The sequence below is a fragment of the Larimichthys crocea genome, chromosome I (genome assembly GCF_000972845.2).
Source record: "Larimichthys crocea isolate SSNF chromosome I, L_crocea_2.0, whole genome shotgun sequence".
In the NCBI taxonomy this organism is placed as follows: domain Eukaryota; kingdom Metazoa; phylum Chordata; class Actinopteri; family Sciaenidae; genus Larimichthys; species Larimichthys crocea.
The window spans coordinates 40,606,632-40,623,615 of record NC_040011.1 but is presented as its reverse complement, the minus strand read 5'-3'; the positions used below and the strand labels follow the sequence as shown (position 1 = coordinate 40,623,615).

The following is a 16,984-nucleotide window of genomic DNA, read 5'->3' as shown; positions in this document are numbered from 1 at the left end:
TGTTTCATGGCTGTTGCACAAAAACATCACGAGTGGCTGCTGCAGCTGTGAGTGCTACATATACAGCACATGGTAGCGTTTGGTGGCTACTTGTAGCAAACGGACACCATCGACTCTGTGTGTGTGTTTTTGCAGTTTAGAAGTTGTAGTTAGAACTTTTACCAAACTAGCCCAGAGGTGTGAAAGAGACAGCACTTTATTTTTTTTATTTAAAGTCTTTGTTCACGGCTGTGAGCGAGCCTTATATCACCAGTTTGAGGACTTTTAAAAACACTTGTCCACCTCCACCACCACCAGCAGCAGCAGCAGCTCCGCAGAAACCAGCATGTCGACCGGCGCAAAAGAAGTGAAAAGCTGCCCCATCCCGACCAGGGTGCTCACCCTGAAGGACTGGTCCCAGCTACCCGACTGTTACAGCCAGACACCCGGGGGGACGCTCTTCTCCACCACGCCTGGAGGTTAGAAACAGCAACACACTCCTTTAACTCTCTAATATTGTTTCATATATTATGTTTCTTAAACTCGTCCACATGACAGAACTTGACCACAAAAAAAAAAAAGTAACAAAAAGTTTGTGCATACGTGCATGAGATCTCGCGAGAATACACACAAGCATAAAACAGGATAAAAACATTGGATTAAAAGTGTTATTGATGATAGAATACAAACATTAAAGTCTGAACAAATGCTCATGCCGAGACTTGACTGTCAAAAAAAGTTTGCTGATACATTAATTGTGATCACAAACACAGTTATTTCACATGCATGTGTAACTTTCCACTGCTGATAGAAGAAGTAGTTGTAAACCATGTTATAATAGTTAAAACTCTGCATGAGATACATGCAAAACATTTGCAATAACACTTGCATACACATGCCAACTAAAAAATGCTTTTCCACAGAGCACATGGTCACTTGTTGCTGCAATCAAAACACTGGCGTCTCTAAACACAACAAGAGCTGTCTGAACTCGTGACTTGCGATTTTGAAGCGGGGTGTATGTGACCAGCTGCCAGAACAGCTTAAATGATTGGCCTGTGCAGTGGCGGAGGAATCGGAAGCCGTCCTATCCCCGCCGCTCTCTGCTTTGCATTTCAGGAACAGCAGAGAACATTCTGTACGAGTTGAGGGGAGGAGGAGGAGGTGGTGGTGTGTGTGTGGGGGGAGGAGGAAATATCTAATGCATGGGCAACATGAGCAATGTTTTTGTTTGTTTTTTTAATGCCACAAAAAAGCAAGGGCTAGTAAAAATCCAGGAGGTTGCAACACTGCACAAGTTTCGAATTGTGTTCTACTTCAAGTGCAACACATTTAAATCCACTGGGTCCTGCCATGTGGCGCTGGTCTGACCCCTATTTTTACATAACTAGTCCGCACTGTAATGCGTTTTGTGTTATAGCTTTGCATTCCAGTCCCCTTTCCTCGCCCCATTTCTCTCTCTCTCTCGCTCTCTCCCCACTCTGCTTTGGTTCCCTTTTGTCCAGGATGAAGTGCAGTTATTACATAACATGTTTTTCCTTGTAGAGCGAGGTTAAGCAGATACTGTACAGAACAGTTCAAACTCCAAATAAAGTATATAAAAAATAAAAACAACCCAGCAGACTGCTCCTTGACTTAAGTCCTGGTCAAACTTATCGCACGATGGCCTTTATGACTTTGTTTTTACTTTGAAGTTGGCCCAAGTCCAAACGGTGACGACACATAAGATGTGGCAACCTTTAGCTTTTGCTTGGAGCTTTAAATTATCGTGTCGATCAAACTTGATGTATTCTTTGGTACATGCCTAAAGATATTGCTGTGTGTGTGTAACGCAGAAAGAAATGCTTGTGGTAATATATTGGCGTCACTGCAAAGTGTATCCACGGCAGAGTGAACTGCATTCGCGGAGAGAGAGAAGCAGCTCTCGGCTATGTAAACTACAATTTTGACAGTGTGCATGTTATACAGTTATTTAAGATATTCAAATATTTAACCTTTTAAAGTCAGCCCACCTTTTGCCTCCTCTTATTGGTGCAAAAGTTGGTGCACAATCCACATAGAATATGTCTGATTAATCCCACATCGATTGGCTGGCAGGTAGCTGCAGACTGGTCCTGTCAAAAGTATGTCCACTGTAAGGGCAACAGGCTCAGATTGTGTCAGTGTCTGACAACGTCATGGAATTTGGCATTTTTTTGTTTAACCAGAAACGGAAGAATAGCTCCAAAATCCCTCGGAGTGAGCTGACAGTGAAACATCTTGCTCATTACCAGAAGTCTATGTCTGCAGGGATCGTTTCCATAATGCTGTCAGACTCTGAGAATAACAGAAATAGAAAAAAAAACTTTCAGTGGACATACTTTTGACCTCCCCGAGGCTGTTTTTGCAGCTTTAACTTTTCTGCCTTTTTAGTCATTTCTATTAAATCTCAAAGTGTGTATATAAAAATGTTTACAAATACGGGAAGTTACCCTTTTTAAAAAGATTTGACTCAGTCAAAGAAGAAAAACATGTGGCTTCAATCTCAAGGCTTCATGCTTCAAAGACAGAATGTTTTGTGCTCTGATTTCCTAGAATTCGCTGCAGTGGCAGCCCTCTTCCCTCCCCTCCGAGAGCACACACAACTCTTCTTTTTCCCCTCAAATGCCCTCGAGTAGAACGTAATGATAACTCACTTCTGCTGATGCACATGTTGCAGAAATGCCTAGGTGCTCTAATAATAACTAAGCCATGTTTTGATCATGTGATGTTGCACATTTATTTCACTTCCTTTTAGGAAGTAAGATTTGATGTTTGTTTACTGCAGGTTAAACACCAGACTTATCTTTTTCTTTTCCTTCCTTCTCGTTCGAACACAGGTACCCGGATCATCTATGACAGGAAGTTTCTCTTGGACTGTCGGAACTCCCCTCTCGCCCGGACACCCCCGTGCTGTCTGCCCCAGATCCCAGGTGTAACAGTACCTGCTACACACAGCATGGGGAAATTGCAAGATCTTAAAGAGGAAGCAGAGGAGGAAGAAAAAGACATTGCAGGTAAATATACCACTATTTAGTTCTTGTTTTATAGAGTGGGGTGTGCAAACATACAGACGTCTGTACCATAACATGTACAAAATATCCCCCAGCCGTGTAGTCTTATCTAATAAGAGGAGTGTCTATATCATACTGGCACACTCGTGCAACCCTTTTGTTTCCACAATGAGTCGTCATGAGTATTTATTATGTGCTAATACAGCACATGGGTGCAGCATGTGTTCCTGCAATGCTATGCGCACGTTCTTGCTGCACAGCAGTTGTGCTGTGTTGAGGACTGGGGCAGGAGTGCCCAGTCATCATCATCACATGTTTGGTCGTTTAGTCTTTCAGGAGCTGTGCTTTCAAAGGCTTTTAAAACTAGTCCAGCCGCTTAGTCCTCAATAATTACTACATTATATTTCATCCTGTATGAGTTAGGCTCATAGTGTCAGCTGTTAGTATGAAAGATATCAACAGTTTGTTTTTTTTAGCAACTGCATGTTTTCCCAGAATATTCTGTATTTCCACTTGCACTCTCAAAGGATATAACGACTTAGTGGAGATGAATTACCTAATTTTGGCAATGATGCTCCTGTGTAGCTTTTCATGGCAGTACTAATAAAGGTTTGGACTCGTAAGAGCAAGTTGAGACTGCATCAACACGTCCTTCCTCGATTCCTTCTGTCAAACTAAAGACTGTGAGGATTAGTGTTGACCTCTTTTTTTCCTGTCTCCCGTGTCTCAGTTGTAAACAGGATAACGTCATGGGGTTTGGATTTGTGAGCGACACTTTTCTTTTTTTGTTTGTTTTCGTCTCGCCAGTTATGAATGATTGATAACGTCTGTACTTTGTCATCCAACTCTGTGGTCTGTTAAGGTGTGGTTGTATTTGGGGTGCAAACACAAACCGTAACTGCCAGCTGTCAAAAATATATCTCCCCTTGTAATCTTGTTTTTCTTTTTCTTCTGTCCTCTTTTCAACAGATGACAACCAATTTGAGATGGACATCTGAGCCCTCCAAGTATTACCTCCTGTGGAGAGTTATTAGTTAAAAACACCTCCAAGGTCATTAATGACTGTAACGCATTACATATAAAGCTTTTTCACTTTTTTTTGTTTAATAAAAGCTTTTTGTGAGGAACCAAAAAGAACGGGAAAGTTAGAAAACCGTAGGGTGTTTTTGACCCTAAAAAAAAAAAGAGTATGTTAAGCAAAGAAATGGTGTTCAGTGCGTTGATTGGTTGCTCACTCACTTGAGAGCTGCAGCAGGATTGAAAAAAAATCCATTTTGATTTCACTTTTTTTATCTTTTGTAAATAAGAAAATTGTACTATGTAGCCTGTTTTTTTTAAGTTGGGGGGAATATGAGATGATTACATTACGACATGTAGGAGTTTTTCACTGCAGGCATCAGTTTGTTTTGTTGTATTTCCCCCTAGAAAAGGATGGCTAACTTTCTTTGTGATAGACGTCTCCCAGTTTTGGGGGAATCAGGGTCTACTGAAAATGAGCTCTTGTTTTTTTTTTTATGGAGGGAGAGATGAAATGTGAATAATTTCAAATAAAGGCTGGATTATCAGCAGTCATGTGTGTGTTTTACTTTTTGTTCAATGTATATCATTCTATAAAAAATAAATGAGTGTATAGGGAAGTGTTTTTGTAAGTATAACAAACTAAAGTGTAATTAAATTATGTAATATTTTATTGTGTCAGACCTCAGGCATGGACCATTTTAACATTCAGTCATACATTGATAGTTTGTAAGGGCGTACATGGTAAGTCTGTGATAAAGCTAGGAGGTATTATATTTCAGTTAATAGGATCTTGTCTCTAACTGCCCCTGAACATATTGTGTAATGGAAAAGCATATGGCCACAGATGGAAACCTACACGTTAAGCAGTTAATAAGTTGCATAACTGTCATTTATGGAGAGGTATGTTTTTGTGCACTGCTGGAGTGAACTCTCCTCACACAGCCAGGCGGCATTGGCCTAGCTGTGTTGAATTGATTAAGCAGGGGAAGCTTTTGTTTTAGGCCAAGTTATAAGCGTTAAGGTCAAACATAAGCATAACTACATGTATGTTCTTCAAGATAGAATATTGAACGGTCCGAATGATCTGTGATATATATATATATATCACCGTCTGACATAAACAAAACATCACACTAAACGCAGCAAGTCTAATAAAACAAAAGATGTAGCTCATGATAAACTACGAGTTCAAATTGAGGCTAAAAGCCACTGAGACCCAGGTGCACTGTATTTTCAGCCTCTCCCACTATGACCGCGGTCATGGCTCGTTATGCCTGCTTGTTCCAGACGCTGATCTGTAGATTAGAGAGGCTGAGTGTAGGAATAGGTCTGGACTTAAGGAATGAGGGCAGCTGCAGCCCAAAAGCCAGACATACTGAAACCCCTCTGCAATGCAGGGGGCAGGGTGTGACATCTGCTGGTATTTGACCAGGCACTTATCCCAAACATGTAATTGTGGATTTACTGAGCGTATATGACTTATGAACACTGAGGCAGATACGGCATAACATTTTCTGATGCATGGTACTATATGTATGTATATCTTTAAGTGTGAACAGATAAGCGGGTCTCTATACGTCATGTGATTTAGGTCAGTCTGCTCAGCTGTTGTCTTATGCCCCCGCACATGTGACTGGCGACCACTTTGCATTGCATTAAATGTTAGCTTTAATCCTTTCCTGTCACGAGGTTTATTGACACCTTTTTTGTTTTATAATAAGAGCAGGTTTTAGTAGTTCATGTACTGTTTGAACAAGTCTTGTGTATGTTTGTGCTAGGTACATGTGAGAACAAGGCCAGTTGCCAGGTGCCATGTGACTGTGAAAAATGCTGCGTGCTCCAGTCATGTAGTTTTAAAGGAGTTCCTGTTTGGCAGAAAGGGAGATATAAAACGTAAATCGATACTTGAATGTACTCCACCCCAAACCCACACGTCCCAGTGTCCTTGTGTGTGTACACACACCAAGTGTGGAGGACATTTATACGGATACACTGAATCTGATGTAATCATCACATGTTCTGTTCTGGGCTGGGCACCGATGTACAAACACAGCTAAGGTCTCCAGAAAAAGAAGTTAAGGTGAAGGTACATATGCCTTAATAGAGGTCACCATCTTTTACAGACATTACTATTCAAGAGGCCTTCCGACCCATCAAAACTTGGATGAAAACCAATGGTGGTAAATAATGTCAACATAAGGTACATCATAAGGTAAAATAATTGTTGACTGACACCCAGAATAGCTCTCTTATAACTGAAAAGTCATGACGCACATCTTGTGATTGTAGATTTAACCACTGTAGATTTGACCACTGGCCACATTAAGTTTGATGTAAACACGGCACAGCTTATTTAATTATCCAGAAATGCAACACGCTCATTACACTGAAATAAAAATAGTGACCAATGTGTAAATGTGGCACAAGGTTCTGGATATGATTGCCATACATTCATAAAATGTTGTTTTGGAAAATCACAGTCTTGTAGCACTGTAAACAACTTCGCTCTAGAAGACCACCCCTCCCAGAGTTTCAGTGAACTCTGGTAAACCTGCCCCATTGGCCTTTTCCATAAACAAAATATCCCCCCTTTTCATCTCCTTCCCCCTCTCCTACCCCCCTCTGCTTCCCTTCTACTTTTTCCTGCAAGAGGGTTGGACAGAGCTTGGACTGCCAGACGAGGATCTATTTTTGTCATCTGCTCCCATCGAAGCTATTGGTATACAGGCTCGGGGCTGATTTGCCGTGGTGACGGCGTAAACAGACACTAACTAACACACGGCCTGCTTGATCGCGTATATCATGACAGGGAGGGGACAAGGGCAGAAGTGAGCCACGTGTTTGTCTCAGACAGGAACACACACTTACACGTCTACTTAAACATTTGCATTGCAGGAATTTAGACAAGCGATTTAGAGACTGACACAAGCGGGTCTTTAGATTACACTTGCCATGTATTTGTCTCAATCTTTGAACAAAGCTTATGATTCCTTTGCTATTTATTACAGTCTTACAGTCTTGTTACGGCTGCTACCACACTATTGCATCAGTCCTGGTATTAATACCTTTCACAATCTTTTCCATACATAACTTTGTACTAGTCATAAACATAGCTTACCATGTACCACCATAGGTCAAAGGTTAGGTCCACCTATTGTACATACTCATTGTGCAAACCTCATCACATACTGAGTATCACTGTCAATGGCAGCTGTCATGCTGGCTGGTTGCTGGTATGCTACAATATTCATACTGTACTCATGTAATGTCATGTCTGTTGAAGGAACTGAGATGATATTTCACAACCCTGCCTCGCAACTCCACCACACTTTCTATGTGTGCGTGGCGCACGTGTACTGTTCCTCCATACGAAGTATTTTTATGCTGCGGCGTTGCTGCTTTTACTCTTACTGACTCCATATGTACGTGCACTCACAATAAAATATTCAATGTATATGTGTTTTTACCAGTGTGTCCACCATTGGCAGTATATAATTAGGGTGTGCGTACATGCTTCACTCTGCAAGCTGTATCTGCAGCAACACTGAGTCAACTGAATTGATATATATATATGCCCCAGAGCTATGGCTCTTTCTTGTCATAACTTACCAGAAACTTAGCAGACTCACTCTTATATAGGTTTGTTTCTGGGTCACTTTGTAACCCAAGCACTTCATTAGTTTATAGTCATTCAGTCCTTTCAGTGCTTTAGTTTAAATGAAAGTTAAACCGCCCCTGTTATCACTTTTGTAGCATTGTTATTGTAATACACTTTGTGAGGTAAAAAAAAAGAGGTAAAAAACTAATTTAAAATGTTGGGTAACTTAATTTCCCCTCATATGCTGGATCTATATTGGAATACATTTGTAAAAAACAAAACAAAAATGAAATACAGACAAATACCATAGCCTACATACACAATAACACACACAGTTCAACAACTCATTTCCTGCCAAAGGGCAAAAACAGCAACATAGACTTCAGAGAAGAGTAGACTGGGAATAGGTTGACATCTGCTGGGAATGAGAGAGCACTGCACCTTACACAAACAGGTCTGTTATCATATAGTGAATAAAAACACAACAAGGTACAAAAGAGTGTTAATAATTAATATATACTTATATAAATATGACATAATAGTAGCTGCCAATTTTCCAAAAAAGACTTAAGGTCTTATGGAAAAATTCCAAGGGTGAAATCAAAAGGTTGGGCAATTAATGATTAACATTTATTGGTGACTCACCTGTGTAACTGTATAAATCTCGTCATTGTGACTTGGTGATCAAAGCCCTAATTTAATCTTTTATTAAGTCAGATGATCACGAGTCAGACGTCGCACTTTGCTCATCGCTCTGGCTCGTGATTGGACGCTGCGGTCCGCGGTTGTCGGCAGCAGCCAATCACGTCGTTTATCGCCCCACTAAGCACTCCCTCCACCTTACCGTAACTTCCAAATGACATCACGTCCATCACACTAACGCGATACGAGCTGAGGTTACAGAGACAGGAGCGTCGTTCATTGCGGTAAAAAAAAAAAAACAAAAAAAAACGGAATTGTGATAAACACTGAAGACGGAAAAGGTTTCTTAAAAAAAACAGGCACTGCTGCTGTTTACCACAGGCCAGGACACGGTTTATTTAAAGGTAGGTGGCACACGCATGTCCGCAAGTCTGTATTTTTATGTGTGTAGGAGCCGAGTCATCATGAACTTACAGGGCTGGAAAACTGAGCTGTGCTCCAGTGGGTTGTGGCCTTGCAGGTGCCACTTCGTATGTTGCTTATATAATACATCTTAAACATTATATTATCAAAGTAATCGTTCAAATAATATTATGCCTTGTTATGCCTGATTCTAATTCTAGACGCCAATTCTATTACCCATGCGCCACTGACACACATTATTATGTTATTTAAGCTGATCAGATCTAGTTTAATAACCAAAATAGAATGAATGTTCATGTTAATGGGGCTAAATGTGGTTACTGTACTGTGTCACATGTATTTTCTGTGGTATCAGTGTGTCATGTCATGGCTCAGCCTATGTTTTTTTTTTTTTTTTCCTACGTGTGTTTTTGTGTGTTTGTAATTAGGTCCAATGGGGAGGGGGGTTGTCTTCCTATACACCCAGCCTCAGTACTGTGATGTCTATAGAGACACAGAGAGGGTAAACATAAGCTGCCAGGTTACTGAGCTGATGTGTAACATGGGGAACTCAGCCTGTGTAATAATTAAATGACTTTTTTGTATCTAAGCCAACATGCTTTATTCCCCCTTTTTTTTTTTACAAGCCAAAACGTTTTAAGCGAGGAAACAAAGCAATTGTTGTGTTGATGTCTTAATAATTGGATTTGTACAATACGTTTCCTGTTTGATGTTCTTTTTTAAGAAAAAAGAAAAAAGGAGGACTTGTTTGCTCATACGAGTTCTTGCAGTCAGATCATTGCACTTGAATTTCCCAAACTACTAAAGCGTCATGGGCAAAAGATTTCAAAATGTCTATAGTATTGTGATATCAAAAGATCAACTGTCTCTCTTTTTTTTTGTGGATGTGCATTACCTCCATATACTAGATTGGAGTGTGAAGCACAAAGCAGGCATGGAAAAAAAATGGAAATAATTCAAGAAGTGCTCGAATTTGAATTTGACAATTATCGTCAATGGCTTTATGTCACCTCGCTTCCTTATTGTGAACCGATTAATGCTGCAGTATAATCGTGCATTTGGCTGCGCCTTTTTTTATTCCTCTGTCAATATTTATGATGCAGTTAGGTCCAGAGGGATTGGATGGATCCAGAGAAATCTCAGGTATAATGACCATGATACTGTTGTGGAAACATTGTCTGAGCTGCAAATAAATATACACTCTTACAGTACAAAGACGCATGCATACTGTGCCAGTCTAAAAGTCAAGAACCGCGAATCGCTTCTTCTCAAAACTTAATCTGACGCAGATGACCAGAGCAGATTTATGTGGGTACAACAAAGACAAGGTGACTTACAAGGTGATGCTGTAGACAACCTTACTGGTGTCATATTACTGACTATTTGTAAAGCCCATTTTAAATGAAGACCTTTCTCAGCCTTCTATCCGGTAATGGGACACTCTTAAGCTGGAACAAAGGTGTCACAGCCATTGAAGAACCTTCCCTGTTAAACAGGGAGAACGAGAGATCCGATAATTCAGTTATTTTACTAGCGCTCGCTTGCCTTAAGGTACAACAAAAACAAATCATCGGGGATCATTCTGCTCCTCCTGGGACGTGGTAGCCATAGTTACGGAGACCTTTCCATCTGTAAGAGCCCAAATGGTGAAATCCATCCATCTTTGAAGAAGCACTGCGCAGAGAAGCTTATTGTCAGTGTCGAAGGATGAAGTAGTAATTCTGACTACGTTAAGAGTCGTATTCTTTCTATTTCCACTTGGGTTTATTTCATCTTAGATTTTCATGGTATTTAGAAATCAGTATGAAATGTTATTGGTATCTCATCAGGTATAACACTACACAGTATCTTTCCTTAAAGCAGTTTATTACTAAGAGATTAAAAACTGTTTTTGTACTTTGAACATAATAAATACAGTGTTGTTTTGTTCCGACACAGATAATAAGTGGTCATAAAAGCGTTGTGTTTTTTTGGCTCTTGACACAATTCAGTTTACAGTTACAAGATTGTTATATTATAGACAGAAGGATGTCGGAGTAGCCGAGCAGAAAGGAGTTTGAGTGCTGTTGTGGTGTTTGTAGTGTACATACACAACGCGACAGAGGAATCCAGCGATAGTGAGTTTTCCATTTGGCCCACTGTCTTTTGTTACGGTTGTTCGACATTGCAAATCCAGTGCTTAAAGGCAGGCATGAGGGTAGTGGTGGACCCGGATCAACCTTATCAGAAGTCATTAGCAGCTGGTTGGGAAATGTACTACCTTCTCACGAGGTCTAGCGCCAAACAAATAACCTTTAGACTACTCAGCTGATCACACACGTATATTATACTTTCTTAACAGCCTAGGCATTTAAAGAGTTCTCGTTTAGGCAACAGAAGGAAGAGGCGTTTCTCAAACCATCCATTTTGTGTGTGTCTCACACGCATGATGTTAATGATTTATCATTCTTTTACGTTTGTGTAACTGTGTTTCTGAGTAAAGGGGTAAAGACACAACCATTTCAGTCCTGTATGCTCATTCCTATCTCGTTCTGTTCCTCTCTCTCTCACGTGATTTAATTGATTAGCCTCGCCCTACACACTGTGAATCCGGCGCCACCATTTGTGAAGTCTGTTTGTCAGCAGTCAGACAATGCTTGCTTATCTCTGGCTGACGTGGATTGTGATTAACCACTGACTCATAATCGTTGATTAAGTTTAAATTAATATCATGGGCTTACCTTTTCTTGTGTGGTTGTGGAAATTATAATTGTTTGCCATATGAGGCTGCAAAGACATGACACTGCAGGAGATGGGATTAAGGTACAATATGTGCACTTTTCTGTTCTGGGAAACCGTTGTTGTGTTCTTGTATCAGGACTCAGAGGAATATGTTGCCTAATGTGACTCTAGGGGCTGAATTACACACACATACACACACATTTTCCCACAGTCTGAACAATACCACATATCGATTTCTCATTTTTACTAAACAAAATGGAATTATGGCTCGTTCACAAACTATGATGACAGATTGTACCTTTCAGTGTAACAGAAATATATGATGACCAAAATCTGATATCTCAATATAGGTAATTTTATATCGTGATAATGATATATATTACAATAAAGCCAACTGTATAGCACATTGTTTTCTATGATTTATTTGATCTTTTATCTCACAAGGCATGTGCAGTGTTCTACATATCATTCTTCTTATTTGTTGCATGTAATTTATTGTACATCTTTGTTGGTTTTATACTGTATTTAGGAGGATTGTAGATGCTGTGTGTAGCACTATTGCCCAACTTTCCCATTTGGGACAATACAGTATATCTTATCTTATCTTATCTTATCTTATCTTATCTTATCTTATCTTAAGTAATTGGAAACATTTTACACATCTTTGCAGACCTAAGTTGCAGCGGCAGCCGTTATCTCTTTCCATCTTCGTGATTATTTTCCACGTGGTGCTCCGTGGCCAAAAGCCTTGCCAGTCAGTCCAATGTCTGAGTCATTTTAAGCACTCAACAGCACTTTTGTGGCTCATCCGTGGACTCTCTCTGTACTGTTTGACGTGGTTCCTGTTTTATTCTGTAGGTGGTAAAAGCAGTTAGTGGTTTTGAGCCTGTTGTGAGAACCAGTCTTGCGGGGTAATTTGCAAAGTAATGGTCCGTATGAGTTGCAGAGTTAGCCTCTCTTTTTAGGTACTATGTCTTCTTATTTTGTCTTTGCCGGGTCAAAGTCCTCCACCTGTTCGTGTTCACTCTCCTCCATGTTTTGTTTGTGTATGCATGCTGCACCTCTTCGCATCATGCAGATGATGGAAAATCTCTGTGAAGAGTGCGACTTGTTACACAATGATGAATCAGCATAATATGAAACAATACGTACAATATTTTTCTGCTGTCACACAATATATATACTATACTATATACTATATCATATCCCACAGGCTAAGATGAGAACAACTTTCACCACTATAGTGAAGGAAATTCACATTATTTAAAATGTATTTTATTTATTAAACTATTTCAATAACCCAAAATGTGTATAGGTTACTGTTATTGCTAATATATTATACATTATAATTAAACTTTGTTATACACTTCTTTTTGTATGCATATGTTATCATTACACTAATTTCTAATATGTGATATGTGGCATTTGCTGTAGTATTGACTTGAAAAGTGACATTATTTATGTTATAAAAATTAGCATTATACTGGGGTTCAGGTGTTTTAACTCATAGATAGTGCGTGTGTATCCTGTCTCGTGCACTTCCCTTAGTTGGCCTCTGATTTACTGAGGCTGGCAGGGAGAGATAATTATAAATCAGTAGTACAAGGACAGAAGAGACAGGCTAGGGGAGTACCATTTGGATATAAAATATAATGCTCATTACTGAGCATGAGAAAACCAAAAAGGAATGTTATGATATTATCTGTATCAGGTGGGAGGTGTCCGAGAGAGCCCATTTTTTAAAAAAATGTATAAGAACCTACAGATAGAGCTCCTCAGGGAGCCTTTTCTCTGTAACCCTTTTTTCTGTGTTGCACCGTTAAACCATCCTTCTTGTACAAGAATAATAAATCCAACTCAAACTTTGATACTTTGAATCCAGTCTTCCTTATTCCTTATTCCCTTATTCTTAAAAAATCCCATAACAATTCACTCCTGTTTTCTTGTTATTTAGGTGATTGTTCAACCCAAAGATGAATTTTGAGCAGCCCCCTCCATACCAACAAGGCCCCACCGCTCCGGGCTACCCAGGCCAGATGCCACCTCAGGGTTACCCTCCACAGGTGAACATGGAGCAGCCTAATCCAGCTTACCCTAACTACCCTCCTGGACCAATGGGCCCCGGAGTCCCTTATCCTGGCCCAGGACAGGCTCCTTATCCTGGCCCAGGACAGCCTCCTTATCAAGGGTACCCTGGACAACCACAGTTTGGCTGGCAGGGGGGACCCCCTCCTGGGCCTATGTATGGGGAACCTCCCAAAAACACAGGTGAGTGGTAACACGCAACAGAGATTGATACAAACAAATGTACAGTGTTCATGAATCTGTCCAAACATAATGGTCGGAAGATTTGAAAACTTACTCTTGAATAACATGTTGACAGGAATAGTGAAGAAGAAGATTTCTGAAAGGATTTGCACTCTTGAATCCAGGCTTTTCAAATGAGAGTGTCAGGTGAATGTAGTAAAAAATCAGCAGTCCCATTATTCATGTCCATGCACTGACACAAAAAGTAGAAGAACCTCTTCAAATGCAAAAAAGAAAAAATCAATGCTTCGATTAATTTTTTTTTTTTTCACATTTTTTTCACTTTGTATCACCTTCAGCACTGGAATGAATTGATTCTTTTTGCATCTGAGGAGCTTGTTCACTTTTTGTCAGCTTGCGGGTGATTTTTCCACATGGTGGGACTGTTGACAGGGGATAGAGCTGAATTGAAGTAATTTGACAGCCAGCAGCGAGGCAGGGGTCTAACAGGTTTAGTCAAGATAGCATTACTGCTAACAAACTAATCTTCGAGCATGCTTACTGATGGCTGACCACTAATTGTTTAATAGGATTTGGTTTTATTAGATATTATAATCCAATTTAGTCGATGTTGATTACTGAAAGTGACATATTTTAGCACAACATCGAGCTGTCTTCTCTTCATTATCTGATATTGTTAAAGCAAGACAATCCGAACAAAGACTCTGTAACAAGTTTATGTGACAAAAGAACCTGGAAAGTTTGATATATGTTGTTTTCAAAATCTGATCAACTCAACATTGTGTTTGCATCAATATTCATAATGACACAGTTACAGGTCTTTACTGTATCAATCCTACAATTAATTTTGTAGTTTATGTGTCAGTACTTTAATAGAAATGTCAAAATCTCTGCCACAATTTCTTCTTCAAATCGCCACAGTTGTGGTTCTGAAACCAATCAATGTTTTTCCGCTCCAAAAATGTGTTCGATGTTTAAAGTTCAACATAGTTGCTCATTAATTTCTTTTTCCCGTTGGCTAACTGTTTGATAAATGAGCAGTTTCAGTAGCTGCCACTACAAAAATGCCAAACCTCGTCAGTATGTAGCGTAAGCAATTAAGGATTAAGAAGTGTGAAGTCATGCCAGGTTTAAGATAAAAGGTGCGTTAATGCTGTAGCACCTCCCAGCCGAGCATCCGGAATTGAGTGTAGCACAAACTGTGAAACAAAAAGCACACGTGACATTGTAAAATATTCAAAAATGAATATATGCAAAAGAACTGTCTAGCTTGCAGAGAACACGGTTAGCACCTTTTATGTGTTAAAGCGAGCAATGAGATCTCTGCTGCTTGTGTAAGTGACATTAGATAAGCCAGTCTGAGTAAAGGAGAGTGCCCTGCACTTCAATAGAGACGTTAACTTTCGTATCGGCCAATCATTAACCTGTCCTTTGTTACATCACTATCAGAGTTCATGATAAGTGGTCAGCTTCACTTTATCTATTGACCAGGAATTGGTCACCCTGGTTACACCTTAATGTGACGAGTCACTGCACCTGGCTGTTAAAAAGCTGGACGACTGTTTCTCTCCACATGAATGATTAATCACCAACACAAAGAAGTGTGTGTGTGTATATGCTCAGGCCTGTTGTTTGACTTTTTTTTGTTTGTTGTTGTTGTCTGGAACAGATGGTAAAATTCACATATGGGTAACATAATCCTTTCACATGAATAATTTAGATGTCTCAACTGAACGTGAAATGAAACCACCGCCGTACGTGTGGTAAAGGTAAATGCCTTGTTTGGGCATGGAGGTGTGTAGCTCTGAAAGCGCTCGTTGGTTTAATGATACCTCAAAGCTGTGCTAATGTTACTTAACCGGGCTGCTATGGCATTACCATGGTGACGTTCCTCCCGTGATGAACGCAATTAGAGGAAAGTCATAGCAGCCATGGTTACCCTTGAACTTGCTGCTGGAGACTCAGTGTGAATTATCTCTGGTTTCAGAAAAGGAACCACTAATTGCTTTTAAAAATGTTTTTAAAAAAAAGTCCTCTGTTCTTCTCTTTACCTCTCTCTGTCGCCTCTTCTTATCTTCTCTCCAGTGTACGTGGTGGAGGACAGGAGGAGAGACGACACAGGAGACACGTGCCTGACAGCCTGCTGGACAGCTCTGTGTTGCTGCTGTCTCTGGGACATGCTGACATAACGTATTCTCCAACCGTCCACTCCCATTACCGACTTGCACCCCATTTCTGTGCCTCGAACCCAGTCACCCTCTTCCCCCATCTGCCTTAAACCTCGCACTCCCTCCAAACCACCCCGTCCATTCCCGCTCCAGGTATTTTGCTCGTCTATAAATAAAAGCCTTGATCCCACATGGACCTTCTGATGTGAAACCCTCAGCACTGACTGACAGACTGACTGACCCTGTCCAGGTGCTACACTGTAGCAGCTTGTAACTGAGCTTCTAAGCATAACCTGAATCTCAGGCTCTTCTCTGTAATCGTACACCAACATACAACAGGAGACACACACGTTAACACACAAACACGCATACAGTGTATTTAGATCTCAGGCTCATCTAGTGTGAGGCTCTTTGGCACTTTATGATGATTACCTCTCTAAAATAATATTCCTGTCTGCCCTCTTAATGACCTCCAACACTCCCTAACCCCCCTTCAGCTATGCTACTTTTCATTGCCAAGGACAACCCCTTTTCCTGGACCCTCCATACCCCCAAAGGCCGCCAAGACCCCTGGCTGCTAATGAGCTACAGGGCGCTCTGAAGAAGCTGATGCTTGAAATGTATCCCTCTCATTTGCACAGAAGCTGTTTTTTTGCCGATGTTTGTCTTTAAGTGAAGTGGAATGCATTTTTAACGGTTCGACTACTGTTAACAATTCAGTGGCCTCAACGTTCTGTTTTTCATGGTGATCTTGATATGTATACGAAAAGAAATATTCCAATATTATTTTTATTACATACCTTGCAGATAAAACTGAAAATCTGAAATAATAAAAAGTTGCTTAATTATAACACAAGAAACCAAACGATCTGTCAGATGCCTTTTTTTTTTTTTTTTTGCTTTGGATGAGAATCTTGCATTAAAATAATTTATTCCCATGAAATGAAAGGCTTTACCATTTGTGTTTGTTTGGAGGACTGCAACATACGTCTGTGTGTGTGTGTGTGGTTAAAAGAGAGTAGGCAGTATAGATCAATATAATGTGGCTGTCAGGGCTTGGCCTTATCCATTGAACTATTTATAACACAGTTGCTAGTGCAGGATGTTGGTTGCAATATGGCTGCCTGCCTGAT

General features: G+C 40.2%; 2 protein-coding genes across 2 annotated transcripts; both read left to right on the top strand.

The window, feature by feature from the left end:
* eif4ebp3l (eukaryotic translation initiation factor 4E binding protein 3, like) lies at positions 1–4,579 on the top strand. The gene is made up of 3 exons (XM_010735234.3): positions 1–458; positions 2,838–3,014; positions 3,981–4,579. The coding sequence occupies exons 1-3, from the start codon at positions 326–328 to the stop codon at positions 4,007–4,009; spliced, it is 339 nt and encodes a 112-aa protein (XP_010733536.1). The 5' UTR covers positions 1–325; the 3' UTR covers positions 4,010–4,579.
* A 3,904-nt stretch (positions 4,580–8,483) lies between these two features.
* Positions 8,484–16,047, top strand: LOC104922416 (cysteine-rich and transmembrane domain-containing protein 1). The gene is made up of 3 exons (XM_010735235.3): positions 8,484–8,675; positions 13,370–13,683; positions 15,769–16,047. Exons 2-3 carry the CDS (start codon positions 13,389–13,391, stop codon positions 15,870–15,872), a joined length of 399 nt encoding a protein of 132 aa, XP_010733537.1. The 5' UTR covers positions 8,484–8,675; positions 13,370–13,388; the 3' UTR covers positions 15,873–16,047.
* Positions 16,048–16,984: the final 937 nt, after the last annotated feature.